General features: G+C 51.2%; 1 protein-coding gene across 1 annotated transcript in view; it reads left to right on the top strand.

Annotated features, from left to right (window-relative positions):
• The first annotated feature begins 8,016 nt into the window (after nucleotides 1-8,016).
• serpinf2b (serpin peptidase inhibitor, clade F (alpha-2 antiplasmin, pigment epithelium derived factor), member 2b) overlaps nucleotides 8,017-26,916 on the top strand; it is a 75,813-nt gene continuing 56,913 nt past the window's right edge. Inside the window, exons 1-5 of the mRNA XM_048557349.1 lie at nucleotides 8,017-8,149; nucleotides 11,586-11,667; nucleotides 17,063-17,435; nucleotides 19,872-20,015; nucleotides 26,141-26,344. Coding sequence (XP_048413306.1) covers nucleotides 11,605-11,667; nucleotides 17,063-17,435; nucleotides 19,872-20,015; nucleotides 26,141-26,344 — 784 coding nt within the window. The 5' untranslated portion in view covers nucleotides 8,017-8,149; nucleotides 11,586-11,604. The remainder of the gene's footprint in view (nucleotides 8,150-11,585; nucleotides 11,668-17,062; nucleotides 17,436-19,871; nucleotides 20,016-26,140; nucleotides 26,345-26,916) is intronic.

Raw genomic sequence — 26,916 nt, 5'->3', positions numbered from 1 at the left:
CCCTGTCCCAATACAACCCCCTCTCAATACGCCCCACCTCCCAATACGCCCCACGTCCCAATACGCCCCACGTCCCAATACACCCCCACGTCCCAATACACCCCCACCTCCCAATACACCCCCACCTCCCAATACACCCCACCTCCCAATACATCCCCGCTCCTAATACACCCCCACCTCCCAGTACACCCCCACCTCCCAATACATCTCCTCTCCCAATACAACCCACCTCCCAATACACCCCCACCTCCCAATACACCCCCACCTCAAAATACACCCCACCTCCCAATACATCCCCCCTCCCAATACACCCCACCTCCCAATACACCCCCCTCCCAATACACCCCCACCTCCCAATACACCCCCCTCCCAATACACCCCATCTCCCAATACACCCCATCTCCCAATACACTCCATCTCCCAATACACCCCATCTCTCAATACGCCCCCCTCCCAATACGCCCCCCTCCCAATACGCCCCCCTCCCAATAGGCCCCCCTCCCAATACGCCCCACCTCCCAATACATCTCCCTCCCAATATACCCCCACCTCCCAATACACCCCCCTCCCAATACACCCCCCCTCCCAATACATCTGCCTCCCAATTCACCCCACCTCCCAATTCACCCCACCTCCCAATTCACCCCCCCTCCCAATACACCCCCCTCCCAATACACCCCCCTCCCAATACACCCCACCTCCCAATACATCACCCCCAATACACCCCCCTCCCAATACACCCCCCTCCCAATACACCCCCCTCCCAATACACCCCCCTCCCAATACACCCCCCTCCCACTACACCCCCACCTCCCACTACACCCCCACCTCCCACTACACCCCCACCTCCCAATACACCCCCCTCCCAATACACCCCCCTCCCAATACACCCCCCTCCCAATACACCCCAACTCCCAATACACCCCACCTCCCAATATACCCCCACCTCCCAATACACCCCCTCCCAATACATCTGCCTCCCAATGCACCTCACCTCCCAATGAACCCCACCTCCCAATTCACCTCACCTCCCAATACACCCCCCTCCCAATACACCCCACCTCCCAATACATCACCCCCAATACACCCACCTCCCAATACACCCACCTCCCAATACACCCACCTCCCAATACACCCACCTCCCAATACACCCCACCTCCCAATACACCCCACCTCCCAATACACCCCACCTCCCAATACACCCCACCTCACAATACACCCCACCTCACAATACACCCCACCTCACAATACACCCCACCTCACAATATACCCCACCTCCCAATATACCCCACCTCCCAATATACCCCACCTCCCACAACACCCCACCTCCCACTACACCCCACCTCCCAATACACCCCCACCTCCCAATACATCCCCTCTCCCAATACAACCCACCTCCCAATACACCCCCACCTCCCAATACACCCCCACCTCAAAATACACCCCACCTCCCAATACATCCCCCCTCCCAATACACCCCACCTCCCAATACACCCCCCTCCCAATACACCCCCACCTCCCAATACACCCCCCTCCCAATACACCCCATCTCCCAATACACTCCATCTCCCAATACACCCCATCTCCCAATACACCCCATCTCCCAATACACCCCATCTCCCAATACACCCCCCTCCCAATACGCCCCCCTCCCAATACGCCCCCCTCCCAATACGCCCCACCTCCCAATACATCTCCCTCCCAATATACCCCCACCTCCCAATACACCCCCCTCCCAATACACCCCCCCTCCCAATACATCTGCCTCCCAATTCACCCCACCTCCCAATTCACCCCCCCTCCCAATTCACCCCCCCTCCCAATTCACCCCCCCTCCCAATACACCCCCCTCCCAATACACCCCCCTCCCAATACACCCCCCTCCCAATACACCCCACCTCCCAATACATCACCCCCAATACACCCCCCTCCCACTACACCCCCCCCTCCCACTACACCCCCACCTCCCACTACACCCCCACCTCCCACTACACCCCCACCTCCCAATACACCCCCACCTCCCAATACACCCCCCCCCCAATACACCCCACCTCCCAATACACCCCACCTCCCAATACATCTCCCTCCCAATATACCCCCACCTCCCAATACACCCCCTCCCAATACATCTGCCTCCCAATGCACCCCACCTCCCAATGAACCCCACCTCCCAATTCACCTCAACTCCCAATACACCCCCCTCCCAATACACCCCACCTCCCAATACACCCACCTCCCAATACACCCACCTCCCAATACACCCACCTCCCAATACACCCACCTCCCAATACACCCACCACCCAATACACCCCCACCTCCCAATACACCCCCACCTCCCAATACACCCCCACCTCCCAATACACCCCCACCTCACAATATACCCCACCTCACAATATACCCCACCTCCCAATAAACCCCACCTCCCACTACACCCCACCTCCCACTACACCCCACCTCCCACTACACCCCACCTCCCACTACACCCCACCTCCCAATACACCCCCACCTCCCAATACACCCCCACCTCCCAATACACCCCGCCTACAAATACATCCCCGCTCTTAATACACCCCCACCTCCCAGTACACCCCCACCTCCCAGTACACCCCCACCTCCCAGTACACCCCCACCTCCCAGTACACCCCTACCTCCCAGTACACCCCCACCTCCCAATACACCCCCACCTCCCAATAAACCCCACCTCCCAATACACCCCACCTCCCAATACAACCCCCCTCCTAATACAACCCCACCTCCCAATACATCCCCACTCCCAATACACCCCATCTCCCAATACACCCCCTTTCCCAATACATCTCCTCTCCCAATACACCCCCCCAACACACACCCTTCCCAACACACACCCTTCCCAATACACACCCTTCCCAATACACACCCTTCCCAATACACACCCTTCCCAATACACACCCTTCCCAATACACACCCTTCCCAATACACCCCTGTCCCAATACACCCCCACCTCCCAATACATCCCCACCTCCCAATACACCCCCACCTCCCAATACACCCCCACCTCCCAATACACCCCCACCTCCCAATACACCCCACCTACCAATACATCCCCGCTCCTAATACACCCCCACCTCCCAGTACACCCCCACCTCCCAATACACCACACTTCCCAATACACCCCACCTCCCAATACAACCCCCCTCCTAATACAACCCCACCTCCCAATACATCCCCCCTCCCAATACATCCCCCCTCCCAATACATCCCCCCTCCCAATACATCCCCCCTCCCAATACACCCCATCTCCCAATACACCCCATCTCCCAATACATCCCCTCTCCCAATACATCCCCTCTCCCAATACACCCCCCCAACACACACCCTTCCCAATACACACCCTTCCCAATACACACCCTTCCCAATACACACCCTTCCCAATACACCCCTGTCCCAAAACAACCCCCTCCCAATACACCCCACCTCCCAATACACCCCACCTCCCAATACACCCCACCTCCCAATACACCCCCATCTCCCAATACACCCCCACCTCCCAATACACCCCCACCTCCCAATACACCCCACCTCCCAATACATCCCCGCTCCTAATACACCCCCACCTCCCAATACACCCCACCTCCAAATACACCCCACCTCCCAATACACCCCACCTCCCAATACATCCCACCTCCCAATACACCCCCACCTCCCAATACACCCCACCTCCCAATACACCCCACCTCCCAATACACCCCACCTCCCAATACACCCCACCTCCCAATACATCCCACCTCCCAATACATCCCACCTCCCAATACATCCCACCTCCCAATACACCCCCACCTCCCAATACACCCCCACCTCCCAATACACCCCCACGTCCCAATAAACCCCACCTCCCAATACACCCCACCTCCCAATACAACACCCCTCCCAATACAACCCCCCTCCCAATACACCCCCACCTCCCAATACATCCCACCTCCCAATACACGCCCACCTCCCAAAACACCCCCACCACCCAATACACCCCCACCTCCCAATAAACCCCACCTCCCAATACAGCCCCCCTCCCAATACACCCCCACCTCCCAATACACCCCCCCTCCCAATACACCCCCGCCTCCCAATACACCCCCGCCTCCCAATACACCCCCGCCTCCCAATACACCCCCGCCTCCCAATACACCCCGCCTCCCAATACACCCACCTCCCAATACACCCCCACCTCCCAATACACCCCACCTCCCAATACACCCCACCTCCCAATACACCCCACCTCCCAATACACCCCCACCTCCCAATACACCCCCACCTCCCAATACACCCCCACCTGCCAATACACCCCCACCTGCCAATACACCCCCACCTGCCAATACACCCCCACCTCCCAATAAACCCCACCTCCCAATAAACCCCACCTCCCAATAAACCCCACCTCCCAATACACCCCACCTCCCAATACACCCCACCTCCCAATACACCCCACCTCCCAATACACCCCACCTCCCAATACATCCCCGCTCCTAATACACCCCACCTCCCAATACACCACACCTCCCAATACAACCCCCCTCCCAATACACCCCCCCTCCCAATACACCCCCCTCCCAATACACCCCCCCCTCCCAATACACCCCCCTCCCAATACACCCCCCTCCCAATACATCTGCCTCCCAATACACCCCACCTCCCAATTCACCCCACCTCCCAATACACCCCCCTCCCAATACACCCCACCTCCCAATACATCACCCCCAATATATCCCACCTCCCAATACACCACACCTCCCAATACATCTCCCTCCCAATATACCCCCACCTCCCAATACACCCCCTCCCAATACACCCCCCCTCCCAATACATCTGCCTCCCAATGCACCCCACCTCCCAATTCACCCCACCTCCCAATACACCCCCCTCCCAATACACCCCACCTCCCAATACATCACCCCCAATACACCCACCTCCCAATACACCCCCCTCCCAATACACCCCCCTCCCAATACACCCCCCTCCCAATACACCCCCCTCCCAACACACCCCCCTCCCAATACACCCCACCTCCCAATATACCCCACCTCCCAATATACCCCACCTCCCAATATACCCCACCTCCCAATATACCCCACCTCCCAATATACCCCACCTCCCAATACACCCCACCTGCCAATACATCCCCACACCTAATACACCCCCACCTCCCAGTACACCCCCACCTCCCAGTACACCCCCACCTCCCAGTACACCCCCACCTCCCAATAAACCCCACCTCCCAATACACCCCACCTCCCAATACAACCCCCCTCCTAATACAACCCCACCTCCCAATACATCCCCCCTCCCAATACACCCCATCTCCCAATACATCCCCTCTCCCAATACATCTGCCTCCCAATACACCCCACCTCCCAATTCACCCCACCTCCCAATACACCCCCCTCCCAATACACCCCACCTCCCAATACATCACCCCCAATACATCCCACCTCCCAATACACCACACCTCCCAATACATCTCCCTCCCAATATACCCCCACCTCCCAATACACCCCCTCCCAATACACCCCCCCTCCCAATACATCTGCCTCCCAATGCACCCCACCTCCCAATTCACCCCACCTCCCAATACACCCCCCTCCCAATACACCCCACCTCCCAATACATCATCCCCAATACACCCCCCTCCCAATACACCCCCCTCCCAATACACCCCCCTCCCAATACACCCCCCTCCCAATACACCCCCCTCCCAATACACCCCACCTCCCAATATACCCCACCTCCCAATATACCCCACCTCCCAATATACCCCACCTCCCAATATACCCCACCTCCCAATACACCCCACCTGCCAATACATCCCCGCACCTAATACACCCCCACCTCCCAGTACACCCCCACCTCCCAGTACACCCCCACCTCCCAGTACACCCCCACCTCCCAATAAACCCCACCTCCCAATACACCCCACCTCCCAATACAACCCCCCTCCTAATACAACCCCACCTCCCAATACATCCCCCCTCCCAATACACCCCATCTCCCAATACATCCCCTCTCCCAATACACCCCCCCAACACACACCCTTCCCAATACACACCCTTCCCAATACACACCCTTCCCAATACACACCCTTCCCAATACACCCCTGTCCCAATACAACCCCCTCCCAATACACCCCACCTCCCAATACACCCCACCTCCCAATACAACCCCCCTCCTAATACAACCCCACCTCCCAATACATCCCCCTTCCCAATACACCCCATCTCCCAATACACCCCATCTCCCAATACACCCCCCTCCCAATACACCCCCACCTCCCAATACACCTCCACCTCCCAATACACCTCCACCTCCCAATACACCCCCACCTCCCAATACACCCCCACCTCCCAATACACCCCCACCTCCCAATACACCCCACCTCCCAATACAACCCCCCTCCTAATACAACCCCACCTCCCAATACATCCCCCTTCCCAATACACCCCATCTCCCAATACACCCCCCTCCCAATACACCCCCACCTCCCAATACACCCCATCTCCCAATACATCCCCTCTCCCAATACATCCCCTCTCCCAATACAACCCCCCCAACACACACCCTTCCCAATACACACCCTTCCCAATACACACCCTTCCCAATACACACCCTTCCCAATACACCCCTGTCCCAATTCAACCCCCTCCCAATACGCCCCACCTCCCAATACGCCCCACCTCCCAATACACCCCCACCTCCCAATACACCCCCACCTCCCAATACACCCCCGCTCCTCATACACCCCCCCTCCCAATACACCCCACCTCCCAATACACCCCCCCTCCCAATACACCCCCCCTCCCAATACACCCCCCCTCCCAATACACCCCACCTCCCAATACACCCCCCCTCCCAATACACCCCCCCTCCCAATACACCCCATCTCCCAATACACCCCATCTCCCAATAAACCCCCCTCCCAATACATCTCCCTCCCAATATACCCCCACCTCCCAATACACCCCCCCCCCAATACATCTGCCTCCCAATTCACCCCACCTCCCAATTCACCCCACCTCCCAATACACCCCACCTCCCAATACCCCCCCCCTCCCAATACACCCCCCTCCCAATACACCCCCCTCCCAATACACCGCACCTCCCACTACACCCCACCTCCCAATACACCCCACCTCCCAATACACCCCACCTCCCAATACACCCCACCTCCCAATTCACCCCACCTCCCCATACACTCCCATCTCCCAATACATCCCCCTCCCAATACACCCCACCTCCCAATACACACCCCTCCCCCAGCACACCCTCCCCCAGCACACCCCCCTCCCAATACACCCCCACCTCCCAATACACCCCCCTCCCAATACACCCCCGTCGCCCAGCACACCCCCCTCCCAATACACCCCCACCTCCCAATGCACCCCCATTTCAATGCACCCCCTCCCCCAGCACACCCCCCTCCCAATACACCCCCACCTCCCAATACACCCCCCTCCCAATACACCCCACCTCCCAATACACCCCCCTCCCCCAGCACACCCCCCTCCCAATACCCCCCACCTCCCAATACAACCCCCTCCCCCAGCACACCCCCACCCCGGGACAGTAGAGGAGGCAGGATCACTGTTTAATTTGGAAGTGGCTGCACTGATGGACTTGGTGATGGTCATGGAGCTGAGCCCACAACCAGAGCAATGACAATCTGATCAAATGGCAGAACAGGCTCAGAGGGCCGAGTGACCTCGTCCTCATTTGTATGAATTCCAGAACTTTCTGCCCAAAATGCCGTGGATTCCACGAATCAATCTGAGAGTTTTCAGAGCTGAGAGTAAGAGTTTGTTGGAGACGGGTGCTCGGGTGCAGATCGGGCTGGTATTCAGAACAGCAGCAGGCTTGAGGTGCAGAATGGTCTGCTTTTTCTCCCATAATGCTCTGACCAGCTTCCCTAATAAACAGATGCACGATTTCAGGCAAATGTTTAACAAGGTCTGTGGCTCAATGTTTGTTGAAGGGAGTTTAATAAATAAGTGAATGGCCTCTGGGTGGTTCTTATCTTGGTCGAACAGTCAGAAACTTGCTGATGTCATGGAATTGCAGCCCATTCTGTTCCTTTCTTCACTTTGGGGTTAAGGCGTGAGCACCAGGAAAGGCAGTGAATAGTGAGGTAAGATCATTGGGTTACACTGGATCTTCTGACATTCCCACAGGATCTTCTTGATTCAGGGCTGCCGACAGCAGATTGGAATTCCAATGGCTTCTCCCAGCATGTTAAAGTGTGGATATGTTTGGGACAACAGTTTTGCCAGAGCCACAATATGTTGTTTGGATATTTGGGTGTGGTGCCCCGGTCGAGACAGTGGGAAATGGGGCAGGAGAAGACAGCAAGGCAGGCAGCCAGTCAATGCCTATTGGGACTGGCTCCTGTATCACTGAATCACCCACAGCGATGAAACAAGATCAAGCCAGCAACGTTACAATGTAGAGACACTGAGAGTGATGCTGAGATTCCCGCCAGGAGTCTCCTCCTTATTTGTCAGGGTTTGTGTTTTGGATGTGAATGTTATTATCACTTTGCGACATTGGCAGGGCCCCGAGCTCCCTCTCTGCAACGAGACAGCACACCCCCAGGCACCGAGTGGATCTCTCTCCCTTGCTCTCTTTACTCTCAGCAGCTGCTAATGTGTGGGCAGGGCTTGTGTGACCACCGCCCCCCCCCCCCCCCCATCATTTCCCCCAACCCCTCAATTCCCATCACCGATCACATATCACCCCTCCCATCCCCCACCTACCCATTCTCCCCCACCCTGGCTCATGTGCACGTGGAGTGGGACCATATTCCCTGAAGGTGCTCCCACAGGGACATTCCAAACCAAGTCCTGCGCTCTCAGATCTTGAAATAGTGTTGAAGGGAAAATCCAAGGGAAAGGCGAGAGAGAGAGAGAGTGTGAGCGTGTGGGCAAGGAGGAGAGTTTGGGAGGGAGGGTGAAGTAGAGGTGGAGAGTACTGGAGGGAGCATTTGTAAACCGTCTAAAACCTGCACAAAGCTGGAAGAGATAAAGTGTAAGGGGTGGGGGGGTGGAGGGTGCTGGTGGGGAGGGGGTAGATGTGGCAGTGGGTGGACAGGAGAATCAGAACATTAACTTGAATAAAAGAAGATTTTTTTTTAGAAAAAGGGGAAAACAAGGATTAATCTTAAATGATTTAAGCTGGATGGCTCAGTGGTTAGTGCTGCTGCTTCAGAGCACTCGGGACCCGGGTTTGATTCTACTCTCAGGAGACTGTGTGGGTTTTCCTCCCACAAAGATCTGCAGGTTAGGGTGGATTATCCACGGGAAATGCAGTGTCACAGGGGAGAGGGATGGGTCTGGGTGGGATGCTGTTCAGAGGGGCAGATTGGGCTGTAGGGATTCTGTTATCCTGTGACTTTACACTGGGGCAGTGATGATTGTAACATGGGGAATGTGCAATGCTGAGTGAGGAGGATGATGGACTGTAATATTTTCAGATCTGCCCATGGGTTGTTACCTGAATTCTGGCTCATTTACACATTAAATAACCCAGCCCCCTCATTCTGCAAACCCCTCCCCCACCCCCCCAAGCCCGGTCTCAAACAGAGGGAGGGGCATCATGTACCTGATGGAGTAGAGCGCATTCTCCCCTCTCCAGTTCCCTCACCATGAGGCCCAGGGTCTGGACAGGTGTGAGTGTGTATGTGTGTGTAGGGGTGTGTGTGTGTTTGTCTGTGTGAGGGGTGTATGTGTATGTGAGGGTGTGTGAAGTGGAGGGGTGTGTGGGTGTGATTGTGTGTGAGAAAGTGAGTGTGTGCGTGAGTATGTGTGAGAAAGAGAGTGTGTGTGAGTATGTGTGTGTGAGAAAGAGTGTGTGTGTATGTGTGTGTGAGAGTGAGACAGTGTGTTTGTGAGAGTGTGTGTGTCAGTGAGAGAATATGCATGTGTGTGTGTGAGAGAGAGAGAAGGAGGGTGTGTGTGTGAGAGAGAGAGATTGTGTGTGTGTATGTGTGTGTGAGTGAGACAGTGTGAGGTAAGTGTGTGTTTGTATGTATGTGTGTGAGAGAGTGTGTGTGTGTGTGTGAGAGAGAGAGAGAGTGTGTGTGTGTGTGTGAGAGAGAGAGATGGTGTGTGTGTATGTGTGTGTGAGTGAGACAGTGTGAGGTAAGTGTGTGTTTGTATGTATGTGTGTGAGAGAGTGTGTGTGTGTGTGTGAGAGAGAGAGATGGTGTGTGTGTGCGTGTGTGTGTGAGAGAGAGAGAGTGTGTGTGTGTGTGTGTGTGTGTGAGAGAGAGAAAGAGTGTATGTGTAAGAGAGAAAGAGTGTGTGTGTGAGAGAGTGTGTGTGTGAGAGAGTGTGTGAGAGAGACAGTGTGTATGTGTGAGTGTGAGAGGGTGTGTGTGAGGGAGCGTATGTGAGTGTGAGAGAGAGTGTGTGTATGTGTGAGTGTGAGAGAGAGTGTGAGAGAGTGTGTGTATGTGTGAGTGAGAGTGTGTGTGAGTGTGAGAGAGAGAGTGTGTATGTGTGAGTATGAGAAAGTGTGTGAGAGAGAGTGTTTGAGTGTGAGAGAGAGTGTGTATGTGTGTGTGTGAGAGAGAGTTTGAGAGAGAGAGTGTGTGAGAGAGAAAGAGTGTGTGTGAGTGTGTGTGTGAGTGTGAGTGTGTGTGTGTGAGAGAGAGAGTGTGTATGTGTGAGTGTGAGAGAGAGTGTGTGTGTGAGAGAGAGAGTATGTGTGTGTGAGAGAGTGTAAGAGAGAGAGAGTGTGTGCATGAGAGAGAGAGTGTGTGTGTGTGTGTGTGTGTGTGCGCGAGAGAGAGTGTGTGTGTGAGAGAGAGTGTGTGTGTGTGTGAGAGAGAGAGAGTGTGTGTATGTGTGAGACAGAGTGTGTGTGTGTGAGAGAGAGAGTGTGTGTGTGTGTGTGAGAGAGAGAGAGTGTGTGTGTGTGAGAGAGAGAGTGTGTGTGTGAGAGAGAGAGAGTGTGTGTGTGTGAGAGAGAGAGTTTGTGTGTGTGAGAGAGAGAGTGTGTGTGTGTGAGAGTGTGAGAGAGAGAGTGTGTGTGTGTGAGAGAGAGATTGTGTGTGTGTGTGAGAGAGAGAGAGTGTGTGTGTGTGTGAGAGAGAGTGTGTGTGTGTGAGTGTGCAGTTCCAGAACTTAGTCCCAAGGTACCTGAAGGGGCAGCTGTCAATATGAGACCAGGAGTCACCTTTGTCAGGGCCGTGAGGAGCAGATAGCTCACGGAGGGCCGTGGGGTGGGATGGTGGTGGGGGGTGGGGGGGGGGTAGTATGGAGGGATTGGAGCAAAGGGGAGAATGTAGTGCTGCCGAATCAGGGTTAAGGGGTGACCTGCAAGCAGGGTGGGGCTGGGGAGGGTGAGGGGACCCTGGCTTGTTGTGGGTGGAGGGTACAAGCTCAGATACAGGTAACAAAGACACTCATGAGCTAAACCTTCTGGAGAATGGAAGGAAGGAGAGCAGCCAGGAGGGAACTGTGATACTCACAAACATCCCTCATCAGTTTGTGCTGTCTTGTATGTATTCTCCAGGTCCCCTTAGTGCTCTCTGGGTATGATTTAATCAATGTTTCTTTTTACAGAGCTCCATCACTTCCCAGGATGAACACATGGATCTTCCTCACCCTGATGCTGTGTTCCATCAAACCGACCACAGCAGCTAATGTAATCTGTCATTTGTAAACTTTTCCATATGAGTTTCCTCTTTACCCTCTCTCACTATGTTTCTCTCCTTTTTACTTCCTAATTTCCAGTTCCATTAACTGCCCACAATTCCCGTCTGTTTACCCCACAATATGCCTGATGCCCACTTCCTGTAGATTGACAAAGAGGCCATGGGGGGACATTTTTAAATAATTTGATAGAAAGTGGGTAAGATGAGGAATCTGACCCCCCCCAGTGCAGCTCCTGGCCTGGATTCCCAGCGATTGATTTGAACATTGTGGGCCGCAGCTCTCTGACCTGAGCACAGAGCCCATTGAGACCCAGGAGCCCAGTTCTGAGGCCCTAATGTACCTCCACTGTCCTGGGCCCTGAATGTGTCTAGCTGGGCTAGTGTTTATTGCCCGTCCCTAGATGCCCTAGAGAAGGCGGTGGTGAGCTGCCTCCTTGAACGCACTGCAGTCCATGTGCTGTAGGGTAGATCCACAGTGCCCTGAGGGAGGGAATTCCAGGATTTGGAACAGCAATATATTTCCAAGTCAGGATGGTGAATGGAACTGCTGCCCTTGTCCTTCCAGGTGGAAGTGGTTGTGGGTTTGGAAGGTGCTACCTGAGGATCTTTGGTGAATTTCTGCAGTGCATCTTGTAGATAGTAAACACTGCTGCGACTGAGCGTTGGTGGTGGAGGGAGTGGGATGTTTGTGGATGTGATGCCAATCAAGCGGCTGCTCTGTCCTGGATGGTGTCAAGCTTCTTGAGTGTTGTTGGGGCTGCCCCCATCCAGGCAAGTGGAGAGTATTCCATCACACTCCTAGCTTGTGCCTTGGAGGTGGTGGACAGGCTTTGGGGAGTCAGGAGCTGAGTTACTCGCTGCAGGATTCCTAGTCTCCAATCTGCCCTTGTAGCCTCTGTGTTTATTTAGATCAAAGTCTGTTGATCCCAGCCTTAAATAAATTCAGTCCCCGCTACCTTGGGGACATGAATTTCAAACACTGGTGCCCTTGTCATCCTGAGAGAACAACTCCTTTTTGCCTTAAGTGGAAGACTCTCACTCAGAATCAATGCCCAGGTTTAGATTCCCCAACAAGGGGACATCACTCAAAAACACTGAAAATACCATCCACCCTGTCAAAGCCCCCTGTGATGGGTACCGACACTGCATGTTCCATATTTCTATAAGATGCTCCTCTCCTCCCAGGAATCAGCAAAAATCTGCTCTCATCCACTTCCAATATCCCTCCCTGAATAAAGAGACCAGAAGTGTACACAATACTTCAGACTCAGTCTTATTAACACCAAGTCCAACTGGAGCATAACTTCCTGACCTCAGTACTCCACGCCACTTGCAATTAAGGTCAACATCGCTGTCCCTCTCTCACAACTGCTTGTGATTAAGTACAAAGATAATCAGATCCCTCTGTACTGCAGCATTCTGCAGTTCCTCTGTTTCAATCATATTCAACTTTTCCACTCAGTCACAGAGATGTACAGCATGGAAACAGACCCTTGGTTCAACTCGTCCACACTGACCAGAAATCCTAAATAATTCCAATCCCATTTGCCAGCATTTGGTCCATATCCCTCTAAACCCTTCCTATCCATATACCCATCCAGATGCTGTTTAAATGCTGTAATTGTTCCAGCCCTCACCACTCCCTCTGGCAGCTCATTCCATACACGCACCACCCTCTGTGTGAAAATGTTACCCCTCAGGTCCCTTTTAAATCTTTCCCCTCTCACCTTAAACCTATGCCCCTCTAGCTTGGGACTCCCCCACCCTGGGGTAAAGACCTTGTCTACTTACCCGATCCGCACCCCTCATAATTTTATAAACATCTACAAATTTGTCCCTCAGCCTGTGACTCTCCAGGGAAAATAGCCCCAGCCTGTTCAGCCTCTCCCTGTAGCTCAAACCCTCCCACGCTGGCAACATGCTTGTAAATCTTTTCTGAACCCTTTCCAGTTTCACACCGTCCTTCCTATCGCAGGGAGACCAGAATTGCACACAGTATTCCAATAGTGGCTCTAACCAATATCCTGTACAGCCCCAACGTGACCCTCCCAGCTCCTTTACTCAACACACTGACCAACTAAGGCAAGAGTACCAAACACTTCCTCACTGCCCTGCCTACCTGCGACTCCATTTTCAAGAAGCTATAAATTTGAACTCCAAGGTCTCTTTGTTCAGCAACACTCCCCAGGATCTCACCATTAAGTGTATAAGCCCTGCCCTGATTTGCCTTTCCAAAATGCAGCACCTCACATTTATCTAAATTCAACTCCATCTGTCACTCCTTGGCCCATTGGCCCATCTGATCAAGGTCCCACTGTACTCTGAGGTCACCTTCTTTGAAAATCCACTACATGTCCAATTTTGGTGTCATCTGCAAACTTACTAACCATGCCTCCTATGTTCATGTACAAAGTATTGTATAACTGATGAAAAGCGGTGGACCCAGCTGCTGGCCACAGGCATTCTTCCTACAGAAGAGGGCAACCTGACATTTCCACACCTTACTCTGAAGTAACTCCACAGAGGCCAGTATCCCATCACCAAGTCACCCTCTATTTACACTTGTACAATAGCTGGAACTTGTCCGGCTCCCTCAGAGCCTGCTCTCGGATTGAGCCAAACCTGTTTCTCTCTGTCAGTCAGGGCTCCCTGATTGGACCAGACTAACAGCCCCAATGATGGAACTCATATTGTCTGATGTCCACCTGGCCGATCTCATTACAGTCAGTGCATACTCCATCCACCAAACATTTTCCCATTTGCAAATGCTTACTGTGCTCTCACAATCTCCTTCCATTCCCCACAACTCCTCACCTTCCTCACAAAGAAACATGGTAATAGGAGCAGGCCATTTGGCCCTTCCAGCGTGCTCTGTCATTTAGTATGTTGACGGCTGATCATCCAACTCAGTCACCTTTTCCTGCTTCTTGCCAACACTTTGTTCTCTTTAACCCCAAGCGCTCAATCCATCTCCTCCTTGAAATCATGTATTGTTTCAGCTTTCCAAGGCAGGGAATTCACAGGCTCCCACTCTCCGGGTGAAGGAATTTCAGTATCTTCGGACTTCAGTTGTGGACACCCACATCCCACCGCCCCCCCCCCCCCCCCCCCCCCCCCCGCCACCCCCGCCAACTGGCATTGGGAACATCCTTCCTGCATCTACCCTATCTAGTCCTTTATTTTATATTTGATAAGTTTCTATGAGATCCCCTCCTAATTCTTCTGAACTCCAGTGTATACATTCCTAATCAAACCAGCCACTCCCTGTACGTCAGTCCCACCATCCCAGGAATCAGTCTGGTGAACTTTCACTGCACTCCCTCTGTAGCAAGAACATCCTTCCTCAGATAATGATACCGAAACTACACACAGTATCCCAGGTGTGGTCTTACTAAAGCCCCATGCTCCTGCACTTACATCCTCGCACTGTGAAGACTGACATACCTTTTGCCTGTATCACCTCTTGTACCAGCATCTTACCTTCAGTGACCGGCATACAGGACTCCCTGGTCTCATTGTACATTCCCCTCTTCCTATTTATGACCATTCAGACAATAACCTGCTCTCCCCTTTTTGCTCCCAAGGTGGATAACCTGACATTTATCCACATTATACCGCACCTGCCCGCTCACTCAGCTTGTCCGCATCACACTGAAGCTTCTCACCATCCCTCTTGCATTGTATCAGTGACAAACTTGGAGAGATGGCACCAAGTTTCCTCATCTCAGTCATTAATATGTATCAGGAATAACTGGAGTACTAGCACTGATCCCTGTGGATCTGCACTTGTTACTCCCTGCCACTTGGAAAAGACCCATTTATTCCTACCTTTTGTTTCCTATCTGATAACCAGTTCTCAATCTACTTCAGTGTGTGACCTTCCATTCCATATGCTTTAATTTTCCAGGCTAATCTCTTTGTGGGAACTTATTGAAAGCCTTCTGAACATCCAAGTATCCAAAATCCACCGGCTCCGCCTTATCCACTCCATTAGTTACATCCTCAAAAAATTCCGGCAGATCTGTCAAGCATGCCTTTCCTGCTATAAATTCACACTGACTGTTCTGATCCTGTCACATCTTGCAAGTGCTCTGTTAATTACATCTTTTGTAATGGACTGTAGTGTTTTCCCACAATTGTCTCACTGTTTTTTCTCTATCTCCGTTTTTAAATAGCGGAGTTATGTTAGCCACCCACCAACCCATAGAAACTGTTTCAAAGTCTGTAGAAATTCGGAAGATAACACTAGGGCATCTGCTGTTCTTCAGGGTTACTTCCTGAAGTGCCTTGGGATGAAGTTTATCAGATCTTGGAGATTTATCTGCCTTTACTGCAGTTTAGTTTCCCCAATACCACTTCCTTACTAATATCAATTTCTTCCAATAACTTCTTCCCATTAGACCCTACTCCCCCTCCCACATATTTTTGGGATGTTATTTGTCCTCGTTTAGTTCTGTCTTCACCAAGGATGTATTTATTTGGCTGCCATCACTTTGTTCCTGATGATAAATTCCCCTGTTTCTGACTGTAGGGGATCTCTGTTTGTTTTCACTAATCCTTATCTCATACACTCACACAGAAGCACACACACACACACACACACACACACACACACACACACACACACACACACACACACACTGCGCGCGCGCACAGAAACACACACACACACAGCGTCCATCCTGCAGGACAGAGGCAGCTGATACAGGGAACACCGCCCCCTGCAATTTCCCCTCTGAGTCACTCACCATCCTGGGAAACATATTCCCATTGCTTTACTGTCGATGGGTCAAAATCCTGGAATTCCCTCCCTAAGGGCATTGTGGGTTAACCCACAGCACATGGACTGCAGCGGTTCAAAAAGGAATTTCATCACCACCTTCTGAGGGGGCAACTAGGGATGGGGAATAGATGCTGGGCCTTTGTTATAGCACAAAAAGTTTCCAAAGGAAAAGCCACCAGAAAAATGCATAGGATAGCAGAGATCAAAGACAGATCGAGCACCACAGCACAGCGACTACCCTTCAAACTGACTTATCAGATCGCAACAGAAGCAGAAGTTGCTGGAAAAGCTCAGCAGGTCTGGCAGCATCTGTGGAGAGAAATCAGAGTTAACGTTTCGGGTCCGGTGACCCTTCCTCGGAATGGACCCAAAACATTAAGCCTGATTTCTCTCCACAGATGCTGCCAGACCTGCTGAGCTTTTCCAGCAACTTCTGTTTTTGTTCCTGATTTCCAGCGTCCTCAGTTCTTCCAGTCTTTATTTTGTGAGGCTGCACACTGTTAAAGTTGCCATAGAAATTAATAAAGTTTCTTTTATCTGTGTATTACCGTCCAGAAAAACTAGTTCAATTTGCTTTTACTGGCTGTTTTTAACCCCTGCAGGTGACAGATAAACTGGACACAGAAAGAAATCAGACAGAGACAGGCGGGCTATTGGGTACAGAGCATCCAGTCACCCAGCTACCTGTGACAGAGTACCCAGATGTTACATCAGGAGCACCGATGCCAGGAGAGGCCCCGGTAACTGGAACGGGTGCCAGTCCAGTTGACTCTCCGGGACCTGAGCTGCTCCATCCCGTGGTGGCAGTACCAGGTTGCCGACGGGCTGGGGCACCAGCGGGCCTACAGCTTTTGGGAGACGCCATCTCCAAGTTTGGCTTGGACCTGTTCAAGGAGATTTTACAGGAGACCAGCAAACCCAATGTTATCATTTCCCCATTGAGCATTGTACTGGGACTTGCTCAACTCAGCCTGGGTAACCCCTCCATTCACATTCATTGGCAGCAGGGGTCAGCGTGCAGGGCACTTACAGGGACAGAGGGAGGGAAAGATGGAGGGAGCAGCCAGCATGTTCAGAGGGATGGAGTGATGGATGGAGGGAGGGAGGGAGCAGCCTACTGCTGGTGGCTGTGCCTTCTGCCATGTGAGCCTTCATCTCTGCAACTCCCTCCTCACCCTGCATCAATATTCTGTCCATCTGCCCCTGACCTATGGCTGGATGTCTCTGCAGTGGGAAGTGTAAGCTTAATCTCAGCCTGGGAGAGACTCAGGAGCTCCATGGAGAAACATCTGCCTGAGATCTCCAGGTAAAAAGCAGTAACAGCTGAAGGCACAGCCACCAGGGGTAGGGTGATTCCAACTGGGGCAACACCATCGGGCAGGAGGGCACAGTCCTCAGGGAGGAGCTGGGTTGGAGGTGATTGCACATGGAGACGGGAGGAGTGATGCCACAGAAGGATTAATAAACAAGTGTGAGGCCGTTATGATCAGAAAGCACGTGGTGGGGGTGGTGTTGGGGAATGAGTGAAGACACCGGCAGCAGAGGTTTGGGGAGGCCTCAGGTTTATTGACAGTGGAAAGTAAAGCAGCTATGATTCACAAGGACAGAATCGAGGGGCTGAATGGCCAGCTCCTATTGCTGAGCTCATTCAGATTTAACGTGTGTTGACAATGAGTATTTTGTTTACTGTAGAGGAGGATATGGAAGCTAGATAAACAATTATATCTTCTAAAGTGTCCATATTACAGAGGAGGGTGTGCTGGATGGCTTAAAATGCATAAGGGTGGGTAAATCCCCTGGGACCTGATCAGGTGTACCCTAGAACTCTGTGGGGAGCAAGGCAAGTGATTGCTGGGCCCCTGGCTGAGATATTTGTACTAGCGATAGCTGTAGGTGAGGCGCTGGAAGACTGGGGGTTAGTGCCGTTATGTGAGAAAGGTGATAAGGAAAAACCAGGGAACTATAGACCCGTGAGCCTGACAATGTGGTGTGCAAATTATTGGAGAGGATTCTGAGGGACAAGATTTACATGTTTTTGGAAAGGCAAGGACTGATTAAAAATGGTCAACATGGCTTTCTGGGTGGGAAATTGTGCTTCACTAACTTGATTGGGTTTTTGAAGAAGTGACAAAGAAGATTGATGAAGGAAAAGCATTGAGTGTTGTCTTCATGGACTTCAACAAGGCGTTCAACAAGGCTCCTCGTGGGTAGACTGGTTTGCAAGGTTAGATCACGTGGAATTCAGAGAGAAATAGCCATTTGGATACTAACCTGGCTCGGAGGTAGGAAACAGAGGATTGTAGTGGAGGGCTGCTTTTCAGACTGGAGGCCTGTGACCAGCGGTGTGCCACAGGGATCGGTGCTGGGTTCACTGCTTTTTGTCGTTTATAGAAATGATTGGGATGTGAACACTGGACGTATGGTTAGTAAGTTTGCAGATGACACCAACATTGAAGGTTCTAGCAGACAGTGAGGAATGTGACCTCAGAGTACAGTGGGACCTTGATCAGATGGGCCAATGGGCCGAGGAGTGGCAGGTGGAGTTTAATTTAGATAAATGTGAGGTGCTGCATTTTGAAAAGGCAAATCAGGGCAGGACTTGTACGCTTAATGGTAAGGTCCTGGGGAGTGTCACTGAACAAAGAGACCTTGGGATGGAGGTTCATATTTCCTTGAAAATGGAGTTGCAGGTAGACAGGGCGGTGAGGAAGGTATTTGGTACGCTCGCCTTTATTGGTCAGTACAGGTTGGGAGAGTCATGTTGCAGCTGTACAGGACATTGGTTAGGGCCACTATTGGAATACTGTGTGCCTTCTTGCCTCCCTGCAATCGGAAGGATGTTGTGAAACTTGAAAGGGTTCAGAAAAGATTTGCAAGGACATTGCCAGGGCTTGAGGGTTTGAGCTACAGGGAGAGGCTGAATATGTTGGGGCTATTTTCTCTGGAGCGTCGGGGGCTGAGGGGTGACCTTATAGAGGTTTACAAGATCATGAGAGGCATGGATAGGGTGAATAGACAAGGTCTTCCCCAGGGTGGGGAAGTCCAAACCTAGAGGGCATAGGTTTAAAGTGACAGGGGAAAGATTTAAAAGGGACCTGAAGGGGTAACATTTTCGCACAGAGGGTGGTGTGTGTATGGAATGAGCTGCCAGAGGAGGTGGTGGGGGCTGGTATAGTTACAGCATTTAAAAAGGTATCTGGATGGGGACATGGACTGGAAGGGTTTAGAGGGATATGGGCCAAATGCTGGAAAATGGGATTAGATTTATTTTGGAAATCTAGTTGGCATGGACGAGTTAGACCAAAGGGTCTGTTTCCATGCTGTACATCTCTATACCTCTACGACCAAGATGGGGCTAGGAGCTGGACCTGAGAAGAATTCTAATCCCGCTCTCTTTCTCCATCACTCTAGGTGCTGTGAATGAGACACAGAAACAAATTGAACAATCCCTGCACCTCCTGTCTCTGAACTGCTCCCACTACACCCTGTGCTCTAGTATCGAGAGCTTCCGCAAGTCCATCCTGACTGTCGCCTCTGCCATCTACGTTCAGAAAGGTCTGCACCCAACCCCTGCGTTCCTCCCCGCTAGGTACCAGGAGTTGGGGAGGGGGTGCGGATAGGGAGAGCGGAGGGAGACGGGGGCAGTAAGGGGGCAGGGTGTGGGGGGGAAGCAGGGCGTGCAAGGGGATGAGGAGAAATGGGGGAAAGGGGAGTGAGGAGAAGGGAAGGGGAAGGGTCAGGAAGGGGGAAGGGTGTGGGATGGGGGTCGGGTGTAAGAGGAAGAGTCAGGTCACAGTGGTGCTGTGATAGGAAGTTGGCAGGGGATAAGGAAGTGGGCACACTGGCATTGTGGTTGGTGGCATGGTGCGGGAAGGGGGATGTTTAATTCCATGACGTTGAGAGAGTGGGAGCTCCTCCCATCTCTGCCCTCAAACATCACATTTTCACAGGCTCTCACAGGATATTGTCCGGTCCGCACAGCAAGTGGAAATGGTTGAAACGCTGACTAGGTTAAAATTAACAAAGGGATGTTATCAGAGAGGCTGGATATGCTTCACGTTAGGGAATGAGATCTCTTCAGCATGTTGTGCAATGGGAGAATAAAAATTACAGGTATTGTGTTCTCACTTTTAGAACAAATAAGCCATGGACATGGAGTTTGCATGTTCTCCCTGTGTCTGTGTGGGTTTCCTCCGGGTGTTCCAGTTTCCTCCCTCAGTCCAAAGATGTGGAATCAAGGGTTATGGGGATAAGGCAGGAACAGGATACTGATTGTGGATAATCAGCCATGATCATAATGAATGGTGGTGGTGGCTCGAAGGGCTGAATGGCCTGCTCCAGCACCTATTGGCTATTGTCTATTATGTGCAGGTTAGGGTGGATCAGCCAAAATAAATTACCCACAGTGTTCAGTGTAGATTCGGTGGGTTATAATTGCATGCATCTGGGTGGGATGCTCCATGGGTCAGTGTGGACTTGTTGGCCGAAGTGCCCGTTTCCACACTGTAGGGATTCTATGATCGATGATCTACTCAGATGGTATCAGGTGTGTTTAAGGCCCAGGCTATGCCTGTGCACTGTCGCCCTCTAGGCCCAGGCTGTGTCTGTGCACTATTGCCCTCTAGGCGAAGGCTGTGTGTGGGTACTATCGCCTTCTAGGCTAAAGGGAACAGCAGCAAACAGAATGTATCCACAATTAAGAAGTTAAAGAGAGCAAGTTTCTTAGCAAACTGTTGGTATCTCGGAGTTGGCCACATTGTCCAGGCAGCCACATGATTCAATCCAAAGCCTGTTCCTTTTGAATGGACCTCGGAGGTCAAGCTCAACTAAGAGAAGATGAGCCCAAATTCAAAGAAACACAAACAGCACCAAACCAACAGAACAATCCGGAAAACAAAGAATAGAAAAGATCATCAGGTGCAGATTGCACAGGAAGAGTGCGTGTTATATACAACATGAAGCGGAAAAAGAGCAGCAGAGCAATTGCTACAACAGTCCCCAGCATGAACTTGAAAGGCATGGATCTCCGACCTGAGTTCAAATCTTTCAAACAAAGAATGTAACTACGTTTCCCAGATCAAATATTTGCAGAAGCAATTAGGCAAGTAGCCAAAATATTCCCAGCTGTTGGGAATGAGGGATTACGTGGAGTCAATATCTCAGGCTTGTCTGGAAAGAACCAGAAAGATTCCACCAAGGATTAAAAGTGCTATTAAATCAGCTACATGTAATAGTCAACATTAAATATTGCTTAGATTGATGTCTTACAGGCAGGAACCACAAGAATGAATGGATCAGTTGGTCAGTAGACATTGTAACAAGGGCTGTGAATGAGGCTTTCCAAAGGCCGAGCTGTAACGGTGGATAATGGAGGTGATAATTGCTCCAAGGCTCCAAAAGGAACTCTTGTTAAAAAAAAGGAAGGACACGGAATTGATTCACTGCTAGCAGGAGGCAGGACGTACAAGACCATTGTCAGACAGGGTCACCTTCAGGCGCCGACTGCAGCAGGGACAGAGACTGCAGCCAGGAGACACCAGACAAGCAGTTTGTGTGGCACATAGGAGTGCTTCCAAAGGTCTGTGTAAGGCCTGCGGTACTGACATGCCTCTGGGCCTTGGGCTGTACAACAAGCCCACCTGCAAAGATAGATCTTCATTATGTCCCTTACCCAGATAATCTCAGCAAGTCACTACCTTCGGCACATCACATTTGGAGGATAGCTGGATGACTATTTGGTTTCTCTGCCAGTTGTGATCTGCCCAGCAGCATAGTGACAGAATGTTCTGGAGTGACTTCATTGATGATGAGACTGGACAATGCTAATGGACAAAACCAGCGAGCATGATGGGAACGTGCAGTCACTGAACGGAGCTCATTGTGTGGGGCAGGTCAGCTGACTGTAAGTCAGATCAATTCTCTGCCTCTATGTCTTACGGTCAAAGAATCCCTCCTGACTCAGGAAGAGGTGAAAATGTAGACACAGACCTGCCCCACAAACAAGTAGCAGCTGCAGAGATACTTGGATTTTTCAATGTCTTCACACTATACTTTCTGGACTTTTTGACATTGGTGCTAAGAGAGCTCCTGCAGCATGAATTACGTTAGGAATAGCATGAGGGCCACCAGCGTGTGTTTAAGCCTCTGAAATAAACATCGCCAGCAGAAAACTGTCTCCTTCCTGCAATGATGACCCAAGGTAGAAAACAATCTCAAAGGTCATACTTCACAGAATGGTCGAGGAATGAGCATCACGCACGCCGGTGAACCAGTTTGATTCACAACCAAATGTCTATCACAGGCTCAATCAAATGATTCCAGCATAGAGCACAAAACGACATGGTGTGGGGCTTGGGATCACCAGAGGACACACAATGCACGGACAATGCCTTATCTCCACCACAGGGATAACTTAGAGCTCTGCTCCAAACTGGTCACCTCCAACATACTGAGCAGCTCGCCTAACCTGGGCAAAGATCCAGATAATCCACTGGATCTACACATTAACAACACTGAGGTGGAGCATTTCTCAAAACCAATCTACTGTTTCCTTCCCTGTAGCACGGTGGCTCAGTGGTTAGCACTGCAGCCTCACAGCGTCAGGGACCCGGGTTCGATCCCACCCTCGGTCTTTGTGGAGTTTGCACATTCTCCCCACTTCTGCGTGGGTTTCCTCCGGGTGCTCCGGTTTCATCCCACAGTCTGAAGATGTGCAGGTTAGGTGGATTGGCCATGCTAAATTGCCCGTAGTGTTCAGGGGTGTATAGATTTGGGGGGATGGGTTTAGGTGGGTGCTATGAGGGTTGGTGTGGACTTGTTGGGCCAAAGGGCCTGTTTCCACACTGTAGGGATTCTACAATTCTTTTATTAATATGACCAGTTTCAATCAGAAACAGCTCGTGGGCCACGACTGAAGGGTCTGTGGGTTATCATTGGCAGGTGACCAAACTCAGTAAATGAGGAGCTTTTGGAGTGATAGCATTGAGCTCAGAATCTCAGCGGGTGGATGTTAAAAGGAAAACAAGGCCTTGTGCCTGAAGCTCTCTGCCAGAACATATTGTCACAAGGTCACAGAGGGTGCCTGGGCATGGAGCAGGCAGGACAACTGGGGCTGTCTATTGGCCAGGGATTGACGGGGCTGGTGATCAAAGCACACAAAGATCCCAGTTGAAATGCAGGTGAGGCAGCACAGAGAACCCCTCTACCCTCACAAGGTTCTGTCAGATCCCACAGGTTAGCATCAGCCACAGCAAACAAGATGTGAAGACGAGAGAGAATTATCTTGTGAAACCATCACCAAATTCTCCAAGGTGAAAAACGCACTCAGAAACGAATGAGAGAGGATGATGTTGGAGTGCAGTCGCAATGAGGGTGAGGAACTACACAAGATCTTGAAGAAGCAAAAGGAACACCTTCTCTCGGCCCAGACTGGTGTTATTGAACTGTGTTTCCCCACCAATCATAAGATCAATTCTTTTTTGTTGGTTTGTGTCCCTCTGAACATGTGTGTAGGGTTTAAAATAGATTTAAACTCAGGCTCAGGTTTCTGTTGATATTGTTCTAGTTTTAGTTACTCATGGCTAGAAGGTATTCCATTATAACAACACCAGATATTGTTAAGTACAGGACCGTGGCAATGTTTACTGTTAACCTAATTCCATCAGACTGATAAACTGGGATCTTTGTGTGCTTTGATCAAGTCACTAACTTTAGTGGGGACCTTGAGTGTAGTGGGGATTGAAAACCAGCCCCTTTGCCACATGGATCAGAGCAGGGCACAGTTTCAAACTCTGCAGGTGATGTTTTGTGAAGTGCGCAGTGCAGGTGGATGATTTTGGGTGGGTGGGTGGCAGATGATGTTTGATGCAGAAAAGGATCAAGTGATACATTTTGATTAACAGATTGAGCAGTGACAAAATAAAATGAAAGATACATTCAAGATGGGGTGTAGGTGCAGAGGGACCTAGGTATGTGTGTACACTAATTATTGAATGCAGCAGTGGGAAAATTTCCAAAGATATTAATACTGCAACCAGATTGGAACATAAATTACAAAAGCCATTATAAACACTGGTCTGGCTTGAGGTGAAGAATTAAATATAAACCTGCCATACCACACTTTAGGAAGGATGGGAAAGCATGGGAATTGATACAAAAGGAATTTGCAAGCATGGCCCAGGGCCTTTGGTAGATCAGAGAAACTCAGATTATTCTTCCTGGAGATAGCTGTGAAGAGATTCGATTGAGGAATTTGAATTTAGGAGATATCTGTACTGAAACTATTGTCATAGGGAGATGGTTTGAGAACAAGAGGGCATGATTTGAGGCAACTGGCAAATGAAACAATGCCAAGATGAGGAAACTGGGCAGGTTTGTAAAAATGAGCAAAGTCTGAATAATGCATTGAATGGTTAGGGTCTGGAACATACTTTCTGAGTGTGTGGGGGGCGAGGCAGGTTGAATTGATGTTTTCAGAAGGAACTGCCTAATTGTGTGAAAAAAAAGAGTTTGAGGGGCGATGTGGTGGAGCAGCTGAGTGGATCTTTTGGGAAGCCAGCACTGATTCAACTGGCCAAATGGCCTCTGGCTGAGTTGTGCTGACATTGTATGGTTTAACAAGACATCACTAGCCCCACTGCAACGATCAGAAATCACCTTCCGCTCTGCCTGTATCTGTCCCAGGGAAGACTTCCCCACTTACAACTGTCCTCCCCAAACCACAACTCTCCAGCCTTTCCATCCTCCAGCCACCCCAACTTTCCTGGCAGCTCTCAATCTGCTCAATCACACATTCCCCTCCATCTTTGATCCCCAAGCCCTTGACCAGCTCCTTCCTGACTTTCAGCCTGGCCTTTCCCAGCAGGTGAGGACAGATCTGCTGGATAACTGGCTGTGGCGAACCAGTTTTTGTTATTGTTTCTCTCCTTTCCCACTCATGTCTTCTCTGAGTTCATCCTGACCATGAAACTGACTGAAAACCTGTGCCCTGACACCCCTACCCCGGCCAACTCTGCCCCCAGTTTCCACGCTGGATAATATGGTAAAGGGATCAGCTGCTCTTTGGGTTCTGACTCTCTCTCCTTCAAATTCGCCACAATCAACTTGTTCTGCAAAAACATCCCTACAAACAAGCTAAATCTATTCGAAATTTTCCCAGAGACTCAATGTTGACCTTTCATAAACCTGGAGTCAGATATTGCTAGTTCCAGATTCACTCTGGCCCTGTTCCCATATCCTCTCATGGTGCTCACTGAGCTACACTGACCCACACCGAACCAACCCTCAGGCTGATTTTCAAGTCCCTCCCTGGTTTTACCTTGGCCTTGCTCTGTAATCTCCTCCAGCCCAAAGTGACTTTGGGTTCTCTAACCACCTCTAATCCTGGCATGTTGAGCCCTCAGTGGATGTTAGTCGCCCGCTCATTAGCACTGGGACCTTTAGATGGTGAGTCTCTGAGCTCTGGAATATCCCTGTACAGCCCCGAATTGCACAGCACACATCCATCCCCTAACCCATCAGCTTCCAACGTGCATCTTTCATCAGATGCTATCTCATCAAAAGTGGCTGTGTGTCAGATTTCTGTATTGGACAGATGCTGCTGTGTGAGGCAGGTGTTTTATTCTGGGTGCTGCTATCGTAGCTCTGTCAGTTTCTAATGGCTCTGTGTTACACCCACACAGGAATTCACATTAACCCCGACTTCATCAAAGACTCAATGAGGTTTTACAGCTCTGAGCCGCAGCTTCTGACTGGGATCAACTCAAAGGACACAAAAGCGATTAACTCGTGGGTGCAGGAGAAAACAGGCGGCAAAATTAAAACATTCTTCAACCAGCTGCCAAGTAACATCATTCTCTTGTTGCTGAATGCCATCCATTTCAAAGGTGGGTCTATCTCTCTCCATGACAGCTCACAGAGAACCCCAGGGCCCCAACTGTCTCTGTCCTATTCAGTGGTGAGGGACACTCATCAGCTCACTCCTCAATCATCCTGTCAATCATCTCCACAGCTGCTCTTCACAAGGAGTTTATTTACTTTTGGTCACAGTCCCACACACACACTGACCCTCACTGGTGTACAGTCCCAAAACACACAGACTCTCACTGGGGTACAGTCCCACACAACTGACTCTCACTGGGGTACAGTCCCACACACACTGACTCTCACTGGGGTACAGTCCCAAAACACACAGACTCTCACTGGGGTACAGTCCCACACAACTGACTCTCACTGGGGTACAGTCCCACTCACACACTGACCCTCACTGGTGTACAGTCCCAAAACACACAGACTCTCACAGGGGTACAGTCGCACGCACACACTGACTCTCACTGGGGTACAGTCCCACACACACACTGACCCTCACTGGTGTACAGTCCCAAAACACACAGACTCTCACTGGGGTACAGTCGCACGCACACACTGACTGTCGCTGGGGTACAGTCCACACACACAC

This window comes from Stegostoma tigrinum, chromosome 27 (assembly GCF_030684315.1).
Source record: "Stegostoma tigrinum isolate sSteTig4 chromosome 27, sSteTig4.hap1, whole genome shotgun sequence".
Lineage (NCBI taxonomy): Eukaryota > Metazoa > Chordata > Chondrichthyes > Orectolobiformes > Stegostomatidae > Stegostoma > Stegostoma tigrinum.
The sequence above is the reverse complement of the archived record's forward strand: the minus strand, read 5'-3'. Positions and strand labels throughout refer to the sequence as shown.